At 42.3% G+C, this 25,442-nt stretch overlaps 1 protein-coding gene across 7 annotated transcripts in view; it reads left to right on the forward strand.

Annotated features, from left to right (window-relative positions):
• The window catches only part of MBOAT2 (membrane bound O-acyltransferase domain containing 2), a 151,023-nt gene extending 140,287 nt beyond the window's left edge, over nt 1-10,736 (forward strand). For 5 of the 7 annotated variants that reach the window (XM_063790131.1, XM_016946738.4, XM_016946717.3 and 2 more), the window contains 3 exons: nt 695-827; nt 2,651-2,802; nt 4,506-10,736. In XM_063790131.1, the coding sequence (XP_063646201.1) occupies nt 695-827; nt 2,651-2,802; nt 4,506-4,731 (511 nt within the window). In that variant the 3' untranslated portion in view covers nt 4,732-10,736. Of the gene's footprint in view, nt 1-694; nt 828-1,095; nt 1,148-2,650; nt 2,803-4,505 lie in introns of all 7 variants that reach the window. The other 2 variants (XR_010149637.1, XM_054678226.2) reach the window with 2 other exon arrangements.
• The last annotated feature ends 14,706 nt before the right edge of the window (nt 10,737-25,442 follow it).

Consider the following 25,442-nt stretch of genomic DNA (forward strand, 5'->3'; position numbering starts at 1 on the left):
CTCTTATCGTCCCTGTGAGCACATTGCCCTATCTTGAATTTACTTCATAAAAAACGGCCCCTATAATGATAGGGTGATAAGCAGCCTTTTTTAATAGTGTCCTTTTTAAAATGACAAATTAAACATCTTTATCCCTTGAGATGGCTAGCGTACGCTGTCATCTCTTCACAGTGCCTGGCAGTCTCCCCAGTGGCTGCAGATCCTCTGAGCTAATCTGTTGTGTTATTTTTTGTTATTGTTATAATTTAAATTTGATACCTTAGGGAAACTTTATTTTCAGCTGAGTTCTCTATCCCTGTCATAGAAAAACTGTAGACTAAGCACAGTCTATCTGCCAGAAGGAGTAGTGTTATTAGGTCAGTTGAAAGTTATTGATTTTTTTAAATAAAATAATGTAGGATAAAAGCAACCTTACTCTTTCTGTAAATTATATAGACTCCCAAATACTAGAAATGATCATTTAAGTTACTATATATACCAATAAGAAGATGAGAATTAACTTTATGTTCCTAAATTTGACACGTGATAGCTATAGCCTCCCTGAGATCATAGAGAAGTGATTGCCTAAGATAAGTTGTATTTGTTTTTCTAGTTACCCTAAATCCTGTCAGGTAATAAAAGAATGATCATTGCAGGCTTTGTAAACTCGGGTCACTCACTCCACTTGGCTCTCCATGTTTTTCATGGTTTCTAGGGTGTGTTATGAACGAACCTCCTTCAGTCCAACTATCCAGACGTTCATTCTCTCTGCCATTTGGCACGGGGTATACCCAGGATATTATCTAACGTTTCTAACAGGGGTGTTAATGACATTAGCAGCACGAGCTGTAAGTATCAAGAATTTTATTTTACAATTCAATGGTCCACTTGAACTGTTAAAAAGGCTGAGTACATCTCTCTTACAAGGTAGACCCTCTTTCCTTGGTCGTGGTCAGTATTGTCCTTTCCACTAGAAGCGAGGTGTGTAACTGCGTGCATGTTTGCTGAGCGCTCACCACGGGCTAGGCTCCATGCCCAGTTCCTGTGAGGAGAAAACACGTTTCTATGTGCCCGGCAGGTAGGAGGCACTCACAAAATGTTACTTTGTCTTTGCAGAATTTTCTGAAGGAGAGATAAAAACTGAGTTAAATAAAGATGATCAGAATGGGTAGGTTTATTTTAGAAATGTTTCCTGAAAGCTGTAACCTTTGAGTCCTCTCTGAGATGAAGACTAGGCTGTGCTAGGCCAAGACAGTGGATGAGCCACACTGGAAGAGGGCACAGTTCTTTAGAGTATTTGCCTAGACAGAACATAGAGTAATATTTTGGAGAAACAATTGAGAAATTAGGTTGGTGACATGAGAGAAATGAGGAGAAGGATAATTTAGTGTAAGCCCTTGAAAACCAGTTAGAGGAAAGTGATGTGACAAAAACCATGTTTGAACAAGCTGGTAATGGCACTTACAGGTAAGAGGGCTTCATTTAACAAACTAGCAGATATTTACTGTATTCCATTTTGAGGTACTTTGGGGATATATGAGGGAAATTTCAAGAAGTATTAACTAAGGGTAGCTTCCAGTAGTTTGTAGTCTAATTTGGGATAAGGTGTATATGTGTGTACGTACCTCATGCATGTGTGTGTGTGCATAAGACAGATTCCGTGGGTGTTCTAAATACTAAGTAGCATAGTGTTTAGAGATGGAAGAAGTCTCTTTGGGTTGGGTTAATTAGAGATGGCCCCATTAGGAAGGTGTTTGGATCTGGACTTTGAGAGATGAAAGGTATTTCAATAGTGAGTGAAGTATAATGGGGAAGAAAATGACATTCTAAGCATCGGAAGGACATTAGCAAAACCCATAATTCTTAGTGGCTAGGCTCTGCTGTCTCTTGCCTAGCTCACCGCCATGGCAGTCACCTGCTCTTGATTCCATCCTGTTCACCAATGACAAATCCATTTGTCCTGAGGTACGGGCTTTCGGCATTCCATTCTTGCGCTTAAAAACTGTATCTAACTCCCTCCCATAGCAGACAGAATAGGATAGGCTTCTTCCCCACCTGGTGTTCAAGTTCTACCAATGCCCTCCTCCCTTCCCCCATTTACCTCTCTAGAATTACCAGGTATCTATGCATACATGAATTCTCTGCTTCCATTAGATTTACTTGTCATTCCCCAAATACACCATGCACTTGCATATTAGCAAAGCCAAGTTTGTCTTTCACAAATGCAGAGGTTAAATAAGAGTTAAGGATGAAGGTAAACCAAACTTTATTTATATACTATATTTTACCAAATATGATTTAAGGATCTCTAGGCAGTGTTGTCTTAAACTTTTCTTTTTTTTTTGGAAACTTTTATTTTAATACAGAATCTAATCTACAGAAAAGTTGCAAAGAACTTCTATATGCCCTTTACCCAGACTCACCAGTCATTTATGTGTTCCCTGTTACTTCCTCATCTCCCCTCTCTGTCTTTTATACACAGTGTGTACAGTGTGTATTCGCTTTTTTAGAACGAACTTTATCCATAGTAGCAGTGTACATTCCCACTAGCAACTTAGGAGAGTTTCAGTTACTCCACTCCACATCCTTCCAACAGTTGATATCACCAGTGTAACTGCATAAGTAATGTTAATTTAAAGATACAGCAAATGTTTTTGTTTCTTTATTTCAGATGAGAAATAACTTTAGACATTATTTCGTTGAACCTTCCCAACTGAAATTATTTTATGATGTTATAACATGGATAGTAACTCAAGTAGCAATAAGTTACACAGTTGTGCCATTTGTACTTCTTTCTGTAAAACCATCACTCACGTTTTACAGGTAAGTGTTACTCTTAAAACTTTGTCAGTGGGAATAACTTTATTTTCAAAAGAAAGTTTCTTGCTATTGGATAGAATAGAAAAATAGTACCATAGCCACATTTCCTGCTGATAAATGCATTATCAGTTACTTTTTAATTCTGAACCAAGCAAGTCTCAGCGTTTCTCTGTGGAATGACTCATACTACTCAACCCTCAGATGAGTGATTTAGACAGAGAAATATCAGCCAGGTAACCACTGCCTCAAACCTCTCCTAAATTTAACAAAAAACTTGTTAGCTTAATTGTCCTGAACTTCTTTGGGGAAAAAACCAGCTTACCTCTCCTAAATTTAACAAAAAACTTGTTAGCTTAATTATCCTGAACTTCTTTGGGGAAAAAACCAGCTATTTACAAAGAATTATTAATTATCTTTTTTTTTTTTTTTGAGACGGAATCTTGCTCTGTCGCCCAGGCTGGAGTGCAGTGGTGCAATCTCGGCTCACTGCAACCTCTGCCTCCCAGGTTCAAGCAATTCTCTGCCTCAGCCTCCCAAGTAGCTGGGATTACAGGCACCCACCACTACACCTGGCTAATTTTTGTATTTTTTTTTAGTAGAGATGGGGTTTCACCATCTTGGCCAGGCTGGTCTTGAGGCTCTTGACCTCATGATCCACCCGCCTTGGCCTCCCGAAGTGCTGGGATTACAGGCATGAGCCACCACACCCAGCCTAAGGAAAATAAATTATATTTTATTTGTTCCTTTTCACTGTGTCTTTTATGTTTGATTGATACTGTGGTGATCTGTATATTATAGAAATTGTCTCGAATTCTGTATTTTTATAATCTACTTATCTCCTCTCCCTGCCCACCAAATTCCACTTCCCCATATTAGATGGTGATATTTTAGAGATCAAAAACTTTATTCTTTTATAAATTCTTTATTACTCTAGCATTTAGAATGACTTAGCACAGAGTAGTAAAAAAATTATTGAATCAAATATGACAATAATTATACAGGAAGACATTAAATAAGTCCTGCTACAGTTTCCATTTTAACAAAATTAGTACATGTTTAAAAATGTGATTGGGCTGTGGGTTAGATTTTCTATCCCAGGAACTTTGTTCAGAATCACTTGAACTTACAGCTATAGATACAGTTTAGGTTACATTTGGTTTATATAATTTGAGAAATGATGTTTTCAATATTTTTAATAATGTGGCCTTTCTTTGCTTCATGAAAGTAACCATCAAGAAGCAATATTGCTTCTCTGTCACTCCCCTCCGTTAGAATATTTGTAACTTAGAGACAGTAAATAGCAGGTGAGGCCAGACTGGTAAAAGTCTTAACTATCTCCACATTTTCTTTGTTGACTCAACTTTTGATTATCTGGATTGGGGAGATTTTCAGATTGCTACCGGTATTAATATGTACCTTTTTGTTTTTATTCTGTTTGACCATGGCCTTCTGACCCTTACAAAGGAATGTAATATGCTATCTAGAAAATCAGGCTTCTAATCAGCCTGGATTTATCCAGTGCTATAAATACCCACTGGCCTACACTGTCAGGTTTCTTCTCCTGAGGGGGAAAAATAAAAGAATAATGTAGTAATGTAGTAAACAAATACATCCTAAGGTGGGCCATGTGACATTTTGACAAGTGTGCAGTTATTAAGGATTATTAATTATCAAGTTTTAATAAACTTTTTCCCTTTTTCTTTTAGCTCCTGGTATTATTGCCTGCACATTCTTGGTATCTTAGTATTATTGTTGTTGCCAGTGAAAAAAACTCAAAGAAGAAAGAATACACATGAAAACATTCAGCTCTCACAATCCAAAAAGTTTGATGAAGGAGAAAATTCTTTGGGACGGAACAGTTTTTCTACAACAAACAATGTTTGCAATCAGAATCAAGAAATAGCCTCGAGACATTCATCACTAAAGCAGTGATCGGGAAGGCTCCGAGGGCTGTTTTTTTTTTTTTTGATGTTAACAGAAACCAATCTTAGCACCTTTTCAAGGGGTTTGAGTTTGTTGGAAAAGCAGTTAACTGGGGGGAAATGGACAGTTATAGATAAGGAATTTCCTGTACACCAGATTGGAAATGGAGTGAAACAAGCCCTCCCATGCCATGTCCCCGTGGGCCACGCCTTATGTAAGAATATTTCCATATTTCAGTGGGCACTCCCAACCTCAGCACTTGTCCGTAGGGTCACACGCGTGCCCTGTTGCTGAATGTACGTTGCGTATCCCAAGGCACTGAAGAGGTGGAAAAATAATCGTGTCAATCTGGATGATAGAGAGAAATTAACTTTTCCAAATGAATGTCTTGCCTTAAACCCTCTATTTCCTAAAATATTGTTCCTAAATGGTATTTTCAAGTGTAATATTGTGAGAACGCTACTGCAGTAGTTGATGTTGTGTGCTGTAAAGGATTTTAGGAGGAATTTGAAACAGGATATTTAAGAGTGTGGATATTTTTAAAATGCAATAAACATCTCAGTATTTGAAGGGTTTTCTTAAAGTATGTCAAATGACTACAATCCATAGTGAAACTGTAAACAGTAATGGACGCCAAATTATAGGTAGCTGATTTTGCTGGAGAGTTTAATTACCTTGTGCAGTCAAAGAGCGCTTCCAGAAGGAATCTCTTAAGACATAATGAGAGGTTTGGTAATGTGATATTTTAAGCTTATTCTTTTTCTTAAAAGAGAGAGGTGACGAAGGAAGGCAGGAATGAAGAAGCACTGCGTGGCCTCTGGTGGAATGCACGGGGCACAGCCGTGACTCTGCAGGCCGCTTCCCCCCCCATGCCAGGGCTCTGCGCCGTCATGTGAGACTTAAAAAAAAAGTTGAGTGACTTTGTGATACTTTGGACTTCTAAATTAAATTTATCAGGCATAAATTATGTAGAATTAGAGGCTTTGAAAATAATACTGGTAGGTTGCTCAAAGGTTTTGAAAGAGAAATCGCTAGGTAGGTTACTATCTGGCTAATCCATTTCTTATCCTTGACAATTTAATTCATATTTGGGAAACTTTTAGGGAAATGAAAAATAAAAGTCATTGAGTCTGGGTGACATTTTTTAAGAATAATATAAATTCAGTTTCAAACTCTTCTCACATTAAAATTTTGCTGTGAACTCTTACTAAAATGAGCTTTAGGTTCTGTAAGTGGAAAAATGTGCTTTTATTTTATGGGCCATTTTTACCACAATTAATCTTGCCTTGGATTACTAAGCGTCTCCTGCGATCCCACAGAGGACTGTGGTGGCCACAGGAGCTGAAAGCAGAAGAGTGGGATTTGACGCCAGGCAGTGGAGTGGCCTCAGCCCCAGATTGTACCTCCTGCCCTGTAGGAGGGGAGGGGGCAAAGCCTTCTGACTTCACCTTTATTTGACCTATGTATGGAACTTACTTTTACTTTTTGCCTTAAATTTTTAATGAAATGCAAATTTTCTGTGATGGGGTTCTCTCTCTTTTTTTCGGGGGGTGGAGTCACTAATAAATTTGCAAATGAAGTTAAGGACAAGGCAACCATCTGGCTTATGCTATATAATACTTCATTTAAAGAAGAAAGGAAAAGCAAGTGCACTTGCAACTTTTGAGGTCTCAGCAAAAATGGGCATGTGTCTTTTTTGAAGTTTAGAAATATCCTAATCTATTTTTATTTATCTAAAAGTAAGTGTTTTCCAGCTGATAAGGCTAACCCTACCATTCCTTCTCAGGAAAGGATTGATAACTAAATAAATTTCCTCTGTTTTCCCATGCATTGAAATTATGTTGGCTGGGCATGGTGGCTCACACCTGTAATCCTAGCACTTCGGGAGGCCGAGGTGGGCAGATCACTTGAGGTCAGGAGTTGGAGACCAGCCTGGCCAACGTGGTGAAACCCCGTCTCTACTGAAAACACAAAAATTAGACGGGCATGGTGGCGCACACCTGTAATCCCAGCTACTCGGGAGGCTGAGGCAGGAGAATCGCTTGAACCTGGGAGGCGGAGGTTGCAGTGGGCTAAAATTGCGCCACTGCACTCCAGCCTGGGTGACAGAGGAAGACTCTGTCTCACAAAAAAAAAAAAAAAAAAAAGAAAAAAGAAATTATGCCAGCTGTTTAATGTGAGAGAATAGAAAGAATGTTCATGGAAAGTACCTGCCCTGTAAAATGTTTGATCATTTTCATTAATGTTGCAGAGAATCCGACTGCTATTAAGAGAAAGTGAACAAATTAAGAATTTAAAAGACAGGTTCAGGCATGTCATAAGTGAAAACAAGAAGGCTTAATACAAACTTGTTGGGTTTTGTTTGTGTGTGTGTGTGTTGTTTTTTTTTTTTTTTTGGTTCAGCCTATCTAGCCACCTACAAATAATCACATTTCTGTTACCTGAATTTATTTCTCAGCCTGTAAACCTTAGTCACTGTTACCTGTTTCTTGCTCAGTGAATATAATCTTAGCACTGTCATCTAGAAAGCAAGATATTTGATTGGTTTTCCGGTTCCTTTGAAGATAGTAATTCCATATCCAGTTTGACTGATTTTCATACCCCTGAATCAACTAGTTATTTTCATGAAATGGTTTTTGGATATCTCTCCTCTAGTTTGGAGAAGTAATAATCACAAAGATTAATATTTTGCTTCTAGTACTTACAGTAGAAGAATTTTAAACTGGTACGTCTACTCCTGTTAAATAGAAAGGGGATTCGTTGTATTATGTGCTTGCTTTTTTTTAATCAATAGAATAAGATTCAATGCATATTTATGTTATATATTTTCCACTATTCAGGTATCATGAAATCACTCCAGAGATGATCAATCAACATCATATTTATACTTTTGGTTAATTATATGCTACTCAGGGAAAAAATGAACAAAAATAATTACTCATCCTTCAATTTCATTTTCTTGAAACAGTAAGAGTTAGTATAATTTGGTATGCCTCAGCTGTCACCATTTTATAAGTGGCTCATTCTGTTTTTAAAGTAAGTATTTTTATTGGAACTCAGGGTAATTGGGGGAATTTATTTAGCTTCTAAAATATCCGGCAGGATAGAGAAGATTTATTTGGCTTCAAAAATGTCTGGTGACCACTTCTCTTATTAGCCACTACTGCCCATTTGCTTCAAAAATATATTTATTGGTCTCCACCATGTGTGACACACACAGGATTTCCAAACATACCACTTTTGAGAAAAATGTGCAGTAAAAAGGAGGTTTCTAGAAAGTGACAGTAACTCACATTTAAGCACTAGCTGACCTAGGAGGAGACCTGGATCTTCATTCTGGTTCTGCCTTTCATGAGACTTAAGACTTGGAGGAGCCACCTGTCCTGTAGACCCCAAGTTCCTCAGCCATAAGCAAACGGGTTAATCCTAAGAGTTCAGGACCAGTTGGGTGTCGTGAACGGAGCCATTAGCAAGGTCTGTAGGATTCAAGGACTTGGGCAGATTCACAGTCCAAACTATTGTCATGGTCATTGACTTTTACTACTTGAGCTCAAAGCCCTGACATTTCAAAAGGTTGTCATGATAACAGTGAAACCTCTGAATCCCTTAAATCAGAAGGCATGGCAACATACTTTTTCTACTGGCAATAGCTCTTACAATGAGTGTTTCATAATGAAATAGTCTCTGCTGAAGAAAACATGTTTTCCTTTTGCTCTCTCTGTTGGTTTCTGTGCTGTGTGGAATTGGAGAAGATATATGCTCTGAAATATTTTATACAGATTACTGACTACTGGACAGGGTTTACCACTATATAACATCTCAAAGTTATTCAAGGATATTTAAAGCATATTTAGTTTAGTTACACCTTATTTTAAACCGCAGAAAACAATAGCTTTAAAATTTTTGCCATTAAAATAATTATAAATTTATACTTTTACTCAAGGACTAGATCACAGTTTTAGGACAAAAATCTCTCCTATTTAAAGTTCATACCTTGTAAGTATTTAGTTTGTATATTCATGAACAAATCTGGACATTTATACTTTTTTTGTTTCCTTATCAACTGTTCACAATTATTAGTTAATTGGTCTTAACAGTTCTACATTATAATTGAAAGAAAAATTACTTGAGAAAATAATTGTTTCAGAATAGTGCCTACTATTTCTGTGTCAGCTAAAAATTTGTCCAGAGTTTTAGATATAAGCTAGTATTTTGTGGAGTTTTATCCAGGCATTAATAGTTCTTCCTGGCTGAAATTTAATATAGGTGCAGAATCCTAAATAACACTGTGAGATGTAATCTTAACTGCCCTCAGTACCTTATAAAACAGCTGCATTTAACCCAGTGTGCATGTAATGAGTGGCTGGTCGTTGATACACTCATCTTAGATGCTGAAATTTCTGTTTTCTCCAGCCCTTGTAAAAGTGGGTTTCTTGATGAATGCGTGCTCCCAATGCTGAAGCAAAAGATTTGCGTTTAAGAAGAGAAATACACCCTGAAATTTGAGTTTGAAAGATTAGAACATAGAGGGTCTCTACAGTGTTTTTCTGCAACACCAAGTAGTCAAATCTATTTATAGAAACTCTGATTACAACAGAAATTTTAAAATGAAATTTTCCACATCGGTATTTTGTAGGAAAGCTCTTATAATCAATGCTTAAGCTGCTTTTTGAGGCTTTTCTTGTACAGAGGTTGCAGCCAATTACATTTTAATTGGTAGGCTGCTGAATAATGTTTTTGTATGTTTTAAAATAATATTTATTTTAATAGGTTTTTTAACATTATGCAAACCCCAATAAAGAACTGACACGTTCCATAGGCCATTGACTGGGCAATTTTGTGAAACACAGCCTAAATACACAGTTTTTACACCAACTAATTTGTCTTGCCTTTAAAACTGATTATAACTCTTCTTTAAGTACAACTTTTATAAAGAAAAAATACAACACTAAGACTGTATGTTCTGTAAATTATAGTGTGATGACCCATGCAGAACCGCTGTCTGAAGCTTACTCAGCGATTCATAGCCATCTCCAGCCATGTTTTATCAAATCACACACTAGAAATAAATGGAAATGCTACAGTGAAAAACCAAAAGTTACAGAGCAACATAAGTAAAATGACTTAAGCAGTTTCTTAGTAACATGTTTGAAATGGGAAAGGTGACTGACTGCCTTTCACTAGAGTCTTAGCTGTTTCACGTTCACTATTTTAGGTTAATTTTCTTGGGAAATCAATTTGAATATTCCTCCCTGTCCTTTTGCATTAAAGGACAAAAATATATGTTGAGAGTTTGACAGACTTTTTAAATATGCCTCTTTCCCAATTTTATGTATTTTTGGTTCTGCGCACACAGATTTATCAATGAAGTACATTTGCCTCTGACTTTATCACAAGGAAAAAGGAATCAAACATTGAACACAAATGTGTTCCAAACCAGTCTTGTCCATCTTGTCACTTTTGTGTGACTGCTCCTCTGAACCAGAAGGGGCACGGTAGAAGGCAATAGGAATGAAAGTAAAATCATTCAGGTGAAGTGAGAAATTCTTCCACATACAGAGTGAAAATGTGTGATTTCATTCCTGCCTGCCTTTAAACGTTGTCTTGATCTCTGCCTAGTAGTAGTTGAGCCCTCAGTCGCCCAAACATGAGGAGAGACCCAACTCCAGCAGCCAGAATTTAGTATTTACATTTGCCTTCCCAAGTTGAGAATAGAATGTGGTGTTCTGTGCTTTCTGTTTTTATTATTCCAAAATATTTTTTTAAAGAAGTGTTATTTTTCAACAGATTCATAAATTAGTTCCTGATGTACGGTAAATTAAAACTCCCACTGTGTCAGTCAAACTGAGATGTGCTCATTTCATAACCACTCATTTCTAGTCTGTCAGAGCTGCACTGGTGGCTTATTGCTGGTTTTTAAAGGTGTTTTTAACTTACATGTAACATGTTTAGGACATGTTTTTTTTTTCTAATTTGTGTGTCTTTACAACTGATTAAACAGTAGTTTAAAAATATGTGTGTGTGTGTTTGCTAATATCTTAGGCTTTTAATTCCACTTATAGAACAATACTGGCCCTGTTACGAGAGTTAATGGTCATTTTTATTGAAGGATTCTTCAGTAATATGGTGATAATATTCTGAAGAGTCATTGACTCTTTAACTGCTTAAAGATTATTTAAAAGAAACTATTGTCATGTTACAAGCACTTTGGAAGGTAATTAAAACAACCTTAAATTAGTGTATAGTATCTGTATTCTCTCCTAAAGCAGACTTGTCAAGTGAAGAAGATACTGACTTTGCTCAGCTGAAAGGGAACGCCCACCTCCCAGGCCCTGCAGTTAGCTGGTTCGCAGCACTCCTGTGGGAGGACGTGGGTGTGGCTGCTGGGACTCTGCTAGACACTGGATTTCTCTGTCATCACAGACCTAGAAGAACTTCAGAGCGTGCCTGGGGGCTCTTCCTTTATGCCGTTGTGAACAATTGTAGGGAAACGTCTTCTGTTTTACTCGTGTATAGAGATGCTAGGCTGAGCAAACTCACAGGTCCATTCCTAGTGCCTTCTCTCTGGGAGACCTTAGAATTTCATGCCAGATTTAAGTTACCCCATTTTGAGATTCAAGACCATGTTGAAACTGAGCCATGACCAAAAGCAGTACAGACTCAGAATCCCTCCTACCCACGTGCTGGGTAAGAAGAATAAGTCATTACCCTTGTCCTCAAGGTGTTGGTGAATAGTGACCATGTGACACCATTAGTGCTTTATTGGAGGCATTCACAAGGGGCCTTGGCAATAGGAGGAGGAGTGAGGACCCAGAGCTGAGTGCGAGAGAGCTCCACAGAGGAGCTGGCTCCTGGACCCCTGACGAAGGCTTTTCCTGGGCTGAGAAAGAGGAGGTGGGGAGTTAGAAAAGCTACACTAAGAATTGTATAAAGTATTACACACAAACATAATAAAAAGTGAGTTACGCAAGTTTAGCTCTATTATGTACCAACAATATGTCTATCTGTTTAATAACATTTCCCACAACTGGGAAAAGGAGTAATAGGAAATTAGCCAATTTTTTAAAACGTCAATGAAATATTTCACGCAGGTGGTTCAGTACAGAACAATATAATAGACACTTGTGTGCCCACCCTCTGACTAAACAGATGTTACTGCCTTGCCACATTAGGTTCATTTTTTTTTTTCGCACGAGAAGAATGTTGCACATAAGGACAGCACACCCCCCTGTCCTGGCCTTCTCTCCCTCCTGAGGGGTACCGGCGATGTCAGCATGGGCCTCTTTGGGGGGCTTTGCCTTTGGCTGCCTTTCTTGTGAGCTTAGCTGTGTGCTTTTACAACATAACTTGGTGTTACATTTCTGATAGCTTTTCTCAGTGTTTGTGGCATGATGGGTTGTGTTGGCTCAGTCAGCTTGTTGCTGGAGCCAGATGTCAGCTCAGATTTTAAGTCTTTAAATACTGCATGTCTCTTTCCTGGTGAACGCTTTTCTGTTTTCCGACTGTGTACCTACTGTTGAAGTTTGTTTTGTGCTTGAATCTTCTTTTTTGTTACCTCCTCCTGAGTGATCCCAGTTGTATCTTTTGCTACAGGCTGAGCCTCACCATTAGCAGGGGCTCTGGTCCTGATGGGTCAGCAGCGCGGAGCTGGATGCATTGTGGCCCAGGACAGGGAGACCATTTCCTGGGTGCCGTCCCTTTGTGAGGGGTGAACATGAGAGTGACCCTAGAAAGACAGGCCTGAGATTTGAGATTAGATGCCAGCCGTTTTCAGCCATTACTGGGAAAGTCGGCTGCCCGGCACCAGAGACTGGAGAGTTGAGACCCTGATTGTCACTCCACCCTTTTTTAATGCATGCATCGTTAGCCTCAAGAATACTATATTCACATTGCCTTAGGATCAAGCCTCTTTCATAGGAGGGAAGGACCAATTAAAAAGTAATGGCAACCTGTTCTACAACCCTAGCCTTTCCAACGGAGCTTCTCAGAGGAGTAGGCAACACCACCTCTGTGTTCCTTTTGTCCCCAACACTCTACTGAACCGTTTTTACAAAGGTCATTTTTGGCCTCTTTGTTGCCAAATTCAATGGTTTTCATTCTTCATGTCACTTTATCTCTGTAGCATCTGACTATATTGACGAGTCAAATGCTCTTCTTGAAGTTATTTTCTTGGCTCTGTGTAACGATCCTTCTTTCCTTCTCTTCCTGCCTCTCAGGATAATCATTTTCAGTCTCCTGAGACTCCTCTTCCTCCTCTCAGAGCATACACACATACTGTTCCAGCTCCTCTGTGCCGATCCTCCCTCCAGCACACATCTGTCTGCCTAACTCCCCTCCCGCCAGCCCTTCCTCCCTTTCCCATATCTGACCAATATGTATGCAACTCCCTGCTAAGTATCTCCATACAAAACTCAAAGCACCTCCAACTCATAACATCTAAAATGAAACCCATCATCTCATTCCATCAGCCCCAAAGCTTGTGATAACTCTTATAGTCCCTATCTCATTAATTATTATTATTTCCCTGGCTACCCAAGTCAGAGACCTGTGTACCATCTTGACCTCATCAACCCTGTGTGCCCACCCCCCAGATAACCGACTCCATCTCATTGCCCTCCCTCCCAATTGTTCGTCTAGTTTATAGGAACAGCCTCCTAACCGGACTTCCATTCTCCAGTCATGCCTTCCTTGAGTCCATTCTCTACAATACAGAATGGGGTCATCTTTCTAAAGATATTTTTTTAATTTTGCTTCAAAAGTGAAACTGGGCTGGACGCAGTGGCTCACACTTGTAATCCCAGCACTTTGGGAGGCCTAGGTAGGAGGATCACTTGAACCCAGGAGTTCGAGACCAGCCTGGGCACATAGTGAGACCTTGTCTCTACAAAAAATAAATTAGCCAGGCCTGGTAGTGTGTGCCTGTGGTCCCAGCTACTCAGGAGTGTGAGCAGGGAGGATCGCCTGAGCCCAGGAGGTTGAGCTGTGTTCTCGCCACTGCACTCTAGCCTGGGCAACATAGCGAGACCCTGTCTCAAAAAAGAAAAAAAAAAGGTGAAACTTTCTCTGAAATGCTTGTGATAAATGCAAACTTTTAATGTGACATAAAAGACTTTTGTGGTCTGGCAGCTGCTTGCCTTTGCTTCGTCATGTTTCCCTCTGATTTGCTGCCCTGCCGGTACACACATGCTCACTCTCATCCTCCAGCCATGTGGAGTAGCTGGACCTGCCCCACTGTCTGACTTTCTCCTGCCTCCTAGCCTGTGTGTCTGCTGCTCCATTTACCCAAAATTCCCCTCCTCCCCACATCCACCCCACCCCTCCTCCCTGGCTGGCTCCAGCTTCATCACCAGGATTCAGGTTCCTTGTCACTAATCAGGAAATGTTCAATGAACTGGTACTATGCTCCAAGCACTATGATGCATGTTAAGCATTCAAAGAGAAGGTGTTTTTCTCCAGGCAGCTTTTCCTGTGTCTTCCAGACACAAGTTCTCTGCTCAGTATTCTCATGTGTGCCTTACACTAACCACATGGTGTTGTCATTGTTAATATATATGTTTGTAGAAAGTCAAAAAGTACTTCACAACCAAAGAAGGAGACAGAGTACTCAATATAGAACAGTCTACAAACTCATGAATTATCTAACGTTTACTTCAGCTTAATTCACTCAGCTATGGGACTTCTGTTGCCAAGGGCCTTCATTACGAGCCACTAGTTATAGCTGATGTGCAGATACAGTTCCCAAAGTCTCTACACTGATTCATGGTAGCCGGCCACATTTTGTCAACATATTTAGGACCTGGAGGCTATGTTGAAAGCATGAGAAACACTTAAAACACATACATTGGAATTGGGTGTAAGCAGAATCACTTAGAAAATCAGTCATTGTTAAACAGTTGCTAAACTGAAATAACCTATACTTCTTAAATACATTTCATATTCACACAAACCACAGAGTTTTGTGAAATTTGATAAATTTTAGAAAATTTGCAGTAAGGCGAAAAAAAAAAAAAAGCTTAATACTAAGACTGAAGGTGTCCTGTGGACAAGATTAAATATTTTTCACCTAAACCCTCAGATTAGGAATTAATCGGTTCACCACACGCACGAATTGGTGACTCCCTCCCTGATGTTTATATTAGGCATGACCTGGGCAATAAAACACATTCAAGTAGTTTATGGGTCCAAATTCCTTAGGGGATAAAATGTCAGGAACACATGATTGTTGGTGCAGCGTTTCCTAGTTCTTCACTGATCCATTGTCCTAACACTGATAAACAACTTTAACATTTTGGTAGATTTCTTTCTAATCATTTTTCTATCGATAGAAAAAAAAGATGGAGATATATTTTACAAAGTAATTTTGTGAACTTCATTTTGGATTGAACATCTTTTCAATTCCTCTCTTTTCCTATTACACTTAACATTTTTTGTTTTGTTTTGTTTATGAAACAGGGTCTCACTCTATCACCCAGGCTGGAGTGCAGTGGGCAAGAACACGACTCACTGTGGCCACGACCTCCCGTGCTCAAGCAATCCTCCCACCCCAGCCTCCCAGGTAGCTGTGACTACAGGTGTGCACCACTACACCCAGCTAATTTTTTAATTTTTTGTAGAGACGGGGCCTTGCCATGTTGCCCAGGCTGGACCTAAGTTTAATTAAAAGGACGACAGCAAGACAAAAGCAAAATGATAGATGTAGTTAATATGCAGATTAAATAAGCCGCATGTGCACGAACCCTGCTGCAACCCATCAAGACAGAAAATGAGTTGTCAAGTTACATCTGTAGACTGAAGCGGTAAGCAAATTCCAGACACGGGGGCCATGATATGTACTTCTCTTCCTTGACCCTGGTGCACAGTATTTTCCCAAAAAATTTTTTCCAGGGGGACAGGAGGAACATAAACAGAAAAAAATTAAAACTTTGTCCAGAATAATAGAAAAGTAGGCAGTGGAATAATTCAGGATATACCCAATATAAGGAAACAGCCTGTCTGACTTATCATCTGACTTTCTGAGTCAGTTTGCTCACAGAAAAACTGATGAATGATGAAGAACTAGGAAACAGTGCACCAACAATCATGTGTTCCTGACATTTTATTCCATAAGGAATTTGGACCCATAAACTACAATGTGAGACGTGCTTTTTAAGTACACGATGGTGGTGCTCTTTGTTGGAACTTGCTGTGTGAATGGCTCAACAATCGGAGCCTAATGCTGCTGTTGTAAACATGGGACTGTTTTTTTTTTCCTTTGTCCATAGTCGTAGCATTCAATATATTTAGGTTTGCCAAATCATCTCCACTTTTGTTAATATTCAAACTGAGCTGGGCATGGTGGCATCTATCCCAACCATAGGGATATATAAGACCCAGGTCATGCCTAATTTAAGGCAGGAGGATTGCTTGAGCCCAGGAGTTTGAGGCCAGCCTGCTAGTGAGACCTTGTCTCTTAAAAAAAAAATTCAAATTGAAACCTTGCTATCCCCCATGCAGTTCTATGCAGTCCATCCACCACCCCTGCCTCCAACTCCCCAAACACTACCACTGTCCTTGGGAATTCATGGCGCATGACCAGTAAGACCAAAACAAAAACAATCCCCATTTCCTCGCACTCTACCATTCACCTTTTGGTCTAATGAAAACCCACATCTCACCTAAGGACATAGCTTCTCTTGTAGCCTTCTGAAGTGATGGTGTCTCTCTGAACCCTCTCATCACTGGGCCTTCAGGGGAGGCAAGTACTCTCCTTCCTCCTCCATATTATCTGCAAACAACTGTCTCTTCTTCCTTCCCAAGATGCCAGCGTCCAGCTCAGGCTAGCTGACATCAAACCTCCCATTCCTCCTTGCTGCCACCATCTACAGACCTTTCTGGGTCACCCCCTACTAGAAAATAGAAAATATTAGAATTTGGTTATTGTCACTCTCTTCAACACAACACATGATTCTTAATGATTTCAGTATCCCTGTAGAAAAACCTTCCAACACACTGGCCTCTCAGTTCCCTGATTTGCAGTCCTCCAGTGATCTTCCCCCCTTTCTACATAAGCCGCCAATAGACATGCTTTAGACCATGTTGTTACCAGTAGTCTTCATTTCAAGCATTCTATTCTCGACCACCTCCCAACTTTCCATCTCACCCCCTCTAGTATCCAGACTGTATCAGCTCACCACCATACTTCTATCCCCTTGATCTTAGCTCATGTCCTACTGAGGACCCCACTGAGACTCAGTGGGGCGAAATTCTAATCATCAGTTGCATATCCCTTCAAGTCCTTCCTGTTTCCCTCCATCAGCTTCACCTGACAAAGCTAAGCCAGTCCTCCTGAAATCCACTGGCGTCCTGTGCTGCACCCGCTCCTGCACCTGGGTGGCTGACATCGTCATGCTGCCTGGTTTCACCTTAGTAGTGCCTAGCAGTGCCAGGTGGTTCTGCCCATGTCACTCTGCTTTCCCTTCTCCTAGAAGATGATTTAATACCTTCTCTCATCCCATCTGTCGCACATCCTCTCCACTCAATCATCAATAAGATAAACAGAAGCTGCTGCTGCTAAATGACATGCTGACCTAAAGTATTAATATATCTTTAGCAAGAAAAAATTGTTTGATCATTTAACATATGATCAAATGAAGCTAAATTTTATGATGAAGATAGGAGGCAGGTGAAATTTCAAAACACGCTAACTAGCAGATCCAAATTACAAAATTTTTATGGCACAATAAAATTAATATTAACCCATAGTTCTCATAGAGTTGAAGGGGTTAAAAATGCACCAGTGGACCGAATGCAATATTAACTGTCTCTATTCCAGGTCTTGTTCCCTTTCATGGGAATCTGTGCTGTGAGTGAACTCTGGCTTTGGAGGTTAATGGAGATTCAAGGTGCCAACCTACATTGGGTGAGATGCCAAGACCCTGGAAATGAGCAAAGATCCCAATTTTCAAGAAAGAGAGGAAGGAACTGAACCTCTTGCTAACTTGATGTTGCCCTGAAAATACTTTTGGTTTGAGACTGTGAGCCAGTGTGGTTGGATGGCCGTCCTGAGCAGAACTCCTGGCCATGCGGTGCCCATCCCACCTTATGGTTGCTATCATTCACCTGACCCCTGCCGGACCGTTCCCGTTCTTTGAGGGCATTTATGCAACTCCCCCTAACCCCGGAGACCACTCATTCTTCTGAGCTGCCACTTCCTCGGTTCTTGCCTATACTATCTTGTACTGATATTATCTTCCATTAGTGTATCACCTGTCTCACTAACTAGATTGTACTCCCAAGAAGAAGGACTCTCTAAGTCTTCCATCTCTATTAATGGGTAAGAATTTGATGATGAAAACAGCTTTACAGCCCTGGCAAGACCCCATCTCTACAAAAAATTAAAGAATTTAGCTGGGTGTGGTGATGCATGCCTGTGGTCCCAGCTACCCAGGAGGCTGAGGCGGGAGAGTTGCGTGAGCCTGGAAGCTTGAGGCTGCAGTGAGCCCTGATGGCACCACTGCACTCCATCCTGGGTGACAGAGTGAGACCATGTCTCAAAAAATAATAATAATAAAAGCAAACAGCTCTAGAGTGTGAAGCAGCTGTGGCCAGGCAGTGGGTGGGCAACATGAACTTGGTCTGCCCTGTATGTTGAGCTTGCGAAACCCCACTGAAACCCGACAGCTTTTCACATGAGCTGATGAATATGACCTGCAGACAACAGATAACTCAGTTGTCCCTTTCTTTGTCCTCTAACCATCTCTCCCTGTCTCTGTCTCTTGCTCTCTGTGTCTCCCAATTTGAACTGGGCCTTTGAACACAGGGTTGGGCATTTGCCTCTCTTCTCCTGCCTCTCATATTTGTTCTAAACGTTGTCCTCTTGTGTATTCCTTTTCTTTCGGCTGCCATCCTGGAGTTAAGCAAACTTCCTTCTACATATTTTTCTGTAGAAGGAACGTACTGATTAAAGGGGTCAGGGAGGCAGCTGGCAAAGATATCAAGAGAAGTGACATCAACAGCATCATACCCCACAAAACATAACATCTCAGGAGCATCCTTCCTACCCCTCCCCTTTCCAATAGTGAGTTTGGTTAATAATGATTATTGTTTTTGTTTTGTTTTGTGTGAGATGGAGTCTCGCTCTGTTGCCCAGGCTGGAGTGCAGTGACGTAATCTTGGCTCACTGCAACCCCCATCTCCCGGGTTCAAGTGATTCTCCTGCCTCACCCTCCCACGTAGCTGGGATTACAGGCACGTGCCACCATGCCTGGCTAATTTTTGTATTTTTAGTAGAGATGGGGTTTTGACATGTTGCCCGGGCTGGTCTCAAACTCCTGACCTCAAGTGATCTGCCCACCTCAGCCTCCCAAACTGCTGGGATTACAGGCTTGAGCCACCTCACCCAGTCAATAAAAATTATTTTTTAAATCTCCGTTTAAGAAGTCACAGTGATAAGATTAGGGGAGCTATCTCTTCAAATTTTTATATATTTTCCAAATTCTTTATAATGAACTCATATTCCTTTTATAATCAGAGAAGAACAATTTTTAAAGCAATGCGGTACGCAAAACATCTTCAGACTTCTATGGAAAATGTAATTACCATGAACTTGAAACCTGGACTGCTGAAATCATCATCTCGGTATGCTGATACTGTTAAAAAAGATGAAAGGGCGATTAAATTATAGTCTTGATGGGCAGAGTGGTGAGGAATGGAAAGATAACTCCTATTTTTCCCTCTACATAAAAACCACATAGCAAGTCCAGAAGACAGACCCTTCAGCTGATATGAGTGATTCTGCTGGAGTGAAACCCTGGGGATGCGTTTGCCAAAAAGATTTAGGCTCCAGGAACCATGAGAAAAACTAAAGAATGTGGAAAGAGGGATATATTTGAAACAAAACTGAGGAGAAATAATTTTTGTTATACTTTACAACAGTTATATCTTTGTAAAATATGAGTTTTAGAGCTCATAAGTATGAAAGAAACAGCATTTGGCATGAGCGAGGAAATATTTGTGATTAAAATAGATATAATTTACTAAATGTCACCATCATATGAATTTTTTTTTTTTTTTTTAGACAGAATCTCATTCTGTCACCCAGGCTGGAGTGCAGTGGTGCAATCTCAGCTCACTGCAACCTCCACCTCCCGGATTCAACAGATTCTCTTGCCTCAGCCTCCCAGGTAGCTGGGATTACAGGCATGTGCCACCACGCCTGGCTAATTTTTGTATTTTTAGTAGAGATGGGGTTTCGCCATGTAGGCTGGTCTCGAACTCCTGACCTCAGGTGATCCGCCCGCCTCAGCCTCCCAAAGTGCTGGGATTACAGGCGCGAGCCACCGCGCCTGACCTAATGTCACCATCATTTGAGACAGGCGAATTGCAGTACAGCAGAATTGCAAAGCAACTTGCCTTTTCCTCAGGACCGCTCCTGCGAATGCCTGGGCCTATAGACCTCTTGCCTCCCATCCCTGGAGGAATTCTGAGTAGGTCTCATCATTTTCATAATTTTTCTTGTCGCTTTTACATCATAAAATGTTATCTTGCCACTTTTAGTCATTACAAATTATCATTTTTAGTAATTAAATGCCTGGCCCAGTATAATAGCAAAAATAGTGAACCCAAGGGTCTCCCCTCTCCAGTTCAGATCTGCAGTCGGGGAAGGGGCTAGGGTTTCTCTTCGCCAGCCCGCCATCATCTGCCCCCTGCCACACCTGGCGTCTGACCCTCCTTTCCTCCTCCATCAAAATGTGGCTACAGCCGAGCCTGTTTCCAATAACCTCTTTCCAGGCTGTTATCTGGATTGCTTTCCAAAACATTCCTAAGAAAGAACAAGTTGCATGCTGCGTATCCTCAGGGATTTTTCTTTGCTGGGGAGAGGAGCAGGAGGTTCAGGTGGCATGGGCATTGTCTTATTGGTGTCTGGGACTGAACCTCCTGTGTCTTCTGAGATGGACATTTGCAGAGTTCTTCACTGAGAACCCCCAGGAAAGCTCAGCGGTGTTTGGACCACCCAAGCTGGAGAGCCCAGCACTCCCTCGCTCTCCTCCTGCCTTGCTCACTGTTGTGTTCCAAGTTCCTCAAAGAGACGTGTTTCAGTTGTGCAGGTTCACACACACCCAGTATGGCTCACACCCGGTGGGCAGAGCTCGGCCTGGGCATGAGCCTGGAACTGCTTAAAGCCAGTCTCCTGGGCTTGTTGTAGAGGGATGGAGTTACAGAAATTATGAGGGCAGAGGCACTAGGGGGTTTAGGGGGAGAGGTGGGGTAGAGAGGTGGGGTGGAGGTTAGAATGAGGGCGGCCCTTCTCAAAATGGAGCTTGATGGGGGAGGCGAAGGCTTCAGGAGCCCCATCTTCCTGGGTCATCATTTCACTAACCAGCACACTGCAGTGAGCCCTTTCAGTGACCAACCTCTGATAGAGAACCCACACTTCCTGTGTCCACAAACCCACCAAGAAAAGCTGTCAAATGCCTTGCTGACTATTCGCATAGTTCCTTATGTTTGGAGCACAGCTTCCCATTCTGGGGCTACAGATCCCTGCGAGAACACAAACTGCAAACTCCCGTGTTGCTTTCACAATCGGCGATGACTAGAAGGACACCTGCTGTCCTCTGTGGGTCCTCCAAACATTGCTTGACCTTAAAAAAGGATGTTGGTATTTGAAATCACTGATTGGGACACAATGGAACCGAAACCAAGTCTGACAGGGTGTTTCATTAGAATCAGCTGGAGAGATCTTTTAAAATCCACATTCCTAGGCCTTGCTGCCAATAAGTGTCAATCTTGATTTTTAAAAAGGTGATTTTAAAAAGATGATTGCGGTGTGCATAGGTCGGGAACCATTGAAAAGCACCACCCATGTGTCAACCCGGCAACTCAGGCGAAAGCCAGCAAGGAGCATGGATGGCTTCATCAGAAGTTGCCAGCGAGGAGCATGGACGGCTTCATCAGAAGTTGACGTGACGCTTGTAAGCCAAAAATAAAATCCTAAGGCCTCCCAACCGTCTGCATGGACCCCTCTTCTCTGCCAAGGGCATTCCAGAGTTAACCTTAACATCTAGTTCAGGCCATGATGGAAGAGGGAGTCAGGCCTCTTTATATCCCTCCAGCATTAACATCAATGCAGACATAAAGTCTGATGAGAAACATTGACAGTCTATTCTCTCTGAAGCCTGATACTTGGCAGCTTCACCTGCATAATAAAACCTTGGACTTAAAAAGTAAAGTCTTAAAAAGTAGAAAGTAAACCCCTTTCTACTGATAATAACTCTTTCAACCAATTGCCAATCAGAGAAATTTTATATCTACCTATGACCTGGAAGCACCCCCTCCCTTCCAGCTGTCCCGCCCTTCCAGATGGAACCAATGTAAATCTTACACGTATGGATTGATGTGTTATGCATCCCTAACATGTTTAAAAGCAAGCTGTACCCTGATCCCCCTGGGCACATGTCCTTAGGACTGCCTGAGAGTATGTCACGGGTGCTCCTTAGCATTGGCAAAATAAACTTTCTTAATTGACTGAGACTGTCTCAGATATTTTGGGTTCATACCCTCATGAAACAAGGAGAGAATACCCCCACACATACAATGAAGCCCTAAATGGTGTGATTTCTTTGGTAATGGCTTTGCTAAGGGCAGCCACTCTTGTAAACAGGGTGGGGTGGAGGAGGGGGTGTTGGAGGTATGGTGGGATATACGGATGAAGTCGACCTTAGAGTGGGGGAGAGAACAAGGACAGAGATTAAATGTGCCTTCTTTAACACAGCCTTTCTGAGTCCTGACACTGTCCCAGGCACTGTGCAGTATGAAGATAAGCACGGAGAATGAAATGGCCAACTCTGTGGGGGCCCACTAGGAAGGTTCACAAAAGAGGCGACCCCCTCAGCTGTATCTTAAATAGAATTTGCCCATCACAGTCGGTTGGATGAGGCTAGGAAGAATGTCCAGGTTGGGGAACATCACTTTGGAAAAGAATGGAGATGAGAAGGAGCACGGCTCAAAGTTCCAGGAACTGTCAATATTTGCCAGCCTTGGGGTGGGAGTAGCAGCGTGGGAGGGGGCAGAAGACAGAGCAGGGCCAGCCTCTGAAGAGCCTCGAGTGTTAAGTACCATTTGGGAATTTGTTCTGGGGAAACAGAAGGCCACTGAAGAGTTTAATGAAAGAAGTGGCATTAGCTGGCAAGCTTGTGGAGAAATGGTTAGCAGGGCTACTGGGTTAGCAGGGAGAGTTGCTGGGGGTATTCGGATAGTCCCGGTTGGGAGCTCTGAGGCCTTTAAACAGATCACTGGGATGAAAGTGGCTACAGTCAGGTGATGGGCTGATTAACTGACCATTTAATCAGGGGGAAGATGACTTCCAACTTCCAGTTTTGGTGGTTAGGGTTGGAGCCAGGGCTCTGAAACTAGTGACACAGGAGCAAGGGTGGGTGGGAGGGATATGGGTGAGTCCAGTGGGGACAGAACTCTGCAACCCCAACAATTCATGGGAGGTGGAATCTGAGAAGGAGCTGCCAGAAGAATGGGATAGAAGCCCAGGAGAAGAAATATTTCCAGGAGGGGGCCGGGCGCGGTGGCTCACGCCTGTAATCCCAGCACTTTGGGAGGCTGAGGCGGGCGGATCATGAGGTCAGGAGATCGAGACCATCCTGGCTAACACGATGAAACCCCGTCTCTACTAAATATACAAAACATTAACCGACCGCTGTGGCGGGCGCCTGTAGTCCCAGCTACTCGGGAGGCTGAGGCAGGAGAATGGCGTGAATCCGGGAGGTAGAGCTTGCACTGAGTCGAGATCGCGCCACTGCACTCCAGCCTGGGCAACAGAACGAGACTCCGTCTCCAAAAAAAGAAAGAAATATTTCCAGGAGGGAGTGCTAAACTGTGCTACCAAGAGAGGGAGGGAAGAGGATGAGGGAGGACAGAAGGAGGACTAGGGGAAGTGGTGGGAGGATTGGAGAGGCTTGGGTGGCTGGAGGAAGACGGGAGGACAGAGGGAGGGATGGGAGGAAGAGGGGTGTGGGGAGAGTTGGGGGAGGATGTGGGGGCAGAGGGTGGAGGAAGCAGTGAGAGGATAAGAGGAGGATGGAGGGGATTGAGGGAAACAGCTGGAGGCTGAGGAAAGATGGGGTTGGGGGGTGGTGGGAAGGGTAGGGGATGCTGGGGGAGGCAGCCTTCTATTTCCATAGGACAAATTTGATACTCTTCTAATCCCTTCAGTGGCCTTCTATTTCCCTAGAACAAATTCCCAAATGGTACTTAACACTCAAGGCCCTTCAGAGGCTGACCCCTGCTCCGTCTACTGCCCCCTCCCATGCTGCCACCCCAGCCCCAAGGCTGGCACATATTGACAGTTCCTGGAACTTTGGGCCACCCTGCTTCTCATCTCTATTCTTTTCCAAAGTGTTGTTCCCCGACCTGGACATTCTTCCTAGCCCCATCCAACTGATGTGATGGACAAACTATACTTCAGATACAGCTGGAGGTGGAGGGGGGGGGGGTCCCTTCTTTTGTGAACCTTCCTAGTGGACCCCAAGCAGAGTTGATAACTCCATCCTCTGTGCTTACCTCCTTACTGCACAGTGCCTAGGACATGGTCAGGACTCAGAAAGGCTGTGCTAAATAACGCACATTTAACCTGTTTCCTTGTCTTCTCCCCTACTCTAAGGTTGGCTTCATCCTTATATCCTACTGATATGGTTTGGCTCTGTGACCCCACCCAAATCTCATCTCCAATTGTATTCCCCATAATCCCCACGTGTCAAGGGAGGGACTTGGTCGGGGGTGATTGGATCACGTCAGCGGTTTCCCCCGTGCTGTTCTCGTGATAGTGAGTGAATTCTCACGAGATCTGTTGGATGTAAAAGGGGCTTTTGACCCTGTTGCTCGGCACCTCTCTTCCTGCAGCCATGTGATGAAGGACGTGTTTGCTTCCCTTTCCGCCATGATTTTAAGTTTCTTGAGGCTTCCCCAGCCATGCAGAACTGTGAGTCAATTAAACCTCTTTTCTTTATAAATTACCCTGTCTCAGGTGGTTCTTTATAGCAGTGTGAAAACGGGCTAATACACCTACCATACTTCTAACCCCCAACTCCTGACCCACCCTGCCCTGTTTACAACAGTGGCTGGCCTTAGCAAGCCATTATCGAAGAAATCACACCATTTAGGACTCCACTGTACGCGTTGGGGTATTCGCTCCTTGTTTCATGAGGGGCACACCAACTTCCGTTTTTGTTTGTTTGTTTGTTTGTTTGGAGACAGGATCTTGCCCTGTTGCCCTGGCTGAAGTGCAGTGGTGTGATCTCAGCTCACTGCAGCCTCGAACTCCTGGGCTCAAGTGATCCTCTCACCTCTGTCTCCTAAGTGGCTGGGACTACAGGTGTGCAACACCACGCCTGGCTAAGTTTTGTATTTTTGTATTATTATTATTTTTTTGTAGAGAAAAAGTCTCTCCATGTTGCCCAGGCTGGTTTCAAACTCCTGAGCTCAAGTGATCCTCCGTCTTGGCCTCCCAAAATGCTGGGATTACAGGTGTGAGCCATTGTCCCCACCCCGCACCAACTTCTGATGAAGTCAGGCTCCTTATTGGCTTTTTCCTGAGTTGCCAGATTGACACATTGGTGGGTGCTTTTCGATGGTTCGCAACCTACGCACGTCGTAATCATCCTTGGACCTTTTCAAAAATCAAGATTGACGCTTGTTGGCAGCAAGGCCTAGGAATGTGGAGGCTGAAGGAGGTG

This window comes from Pan troglodytes, chromosome 12 (assembly GCF_028858775.2).
Source record: "Pan troglodytes isolate AG18354 chromosome 12, NHGRI_mPanTro3-v2.0_pri, whole genome shotgun sequence".
Lineage (NCBI taxonomy): Eukaryota > Metazoa > Chordata > Mammalia > Primates > Hominidae > Pan > Pan troglodytes.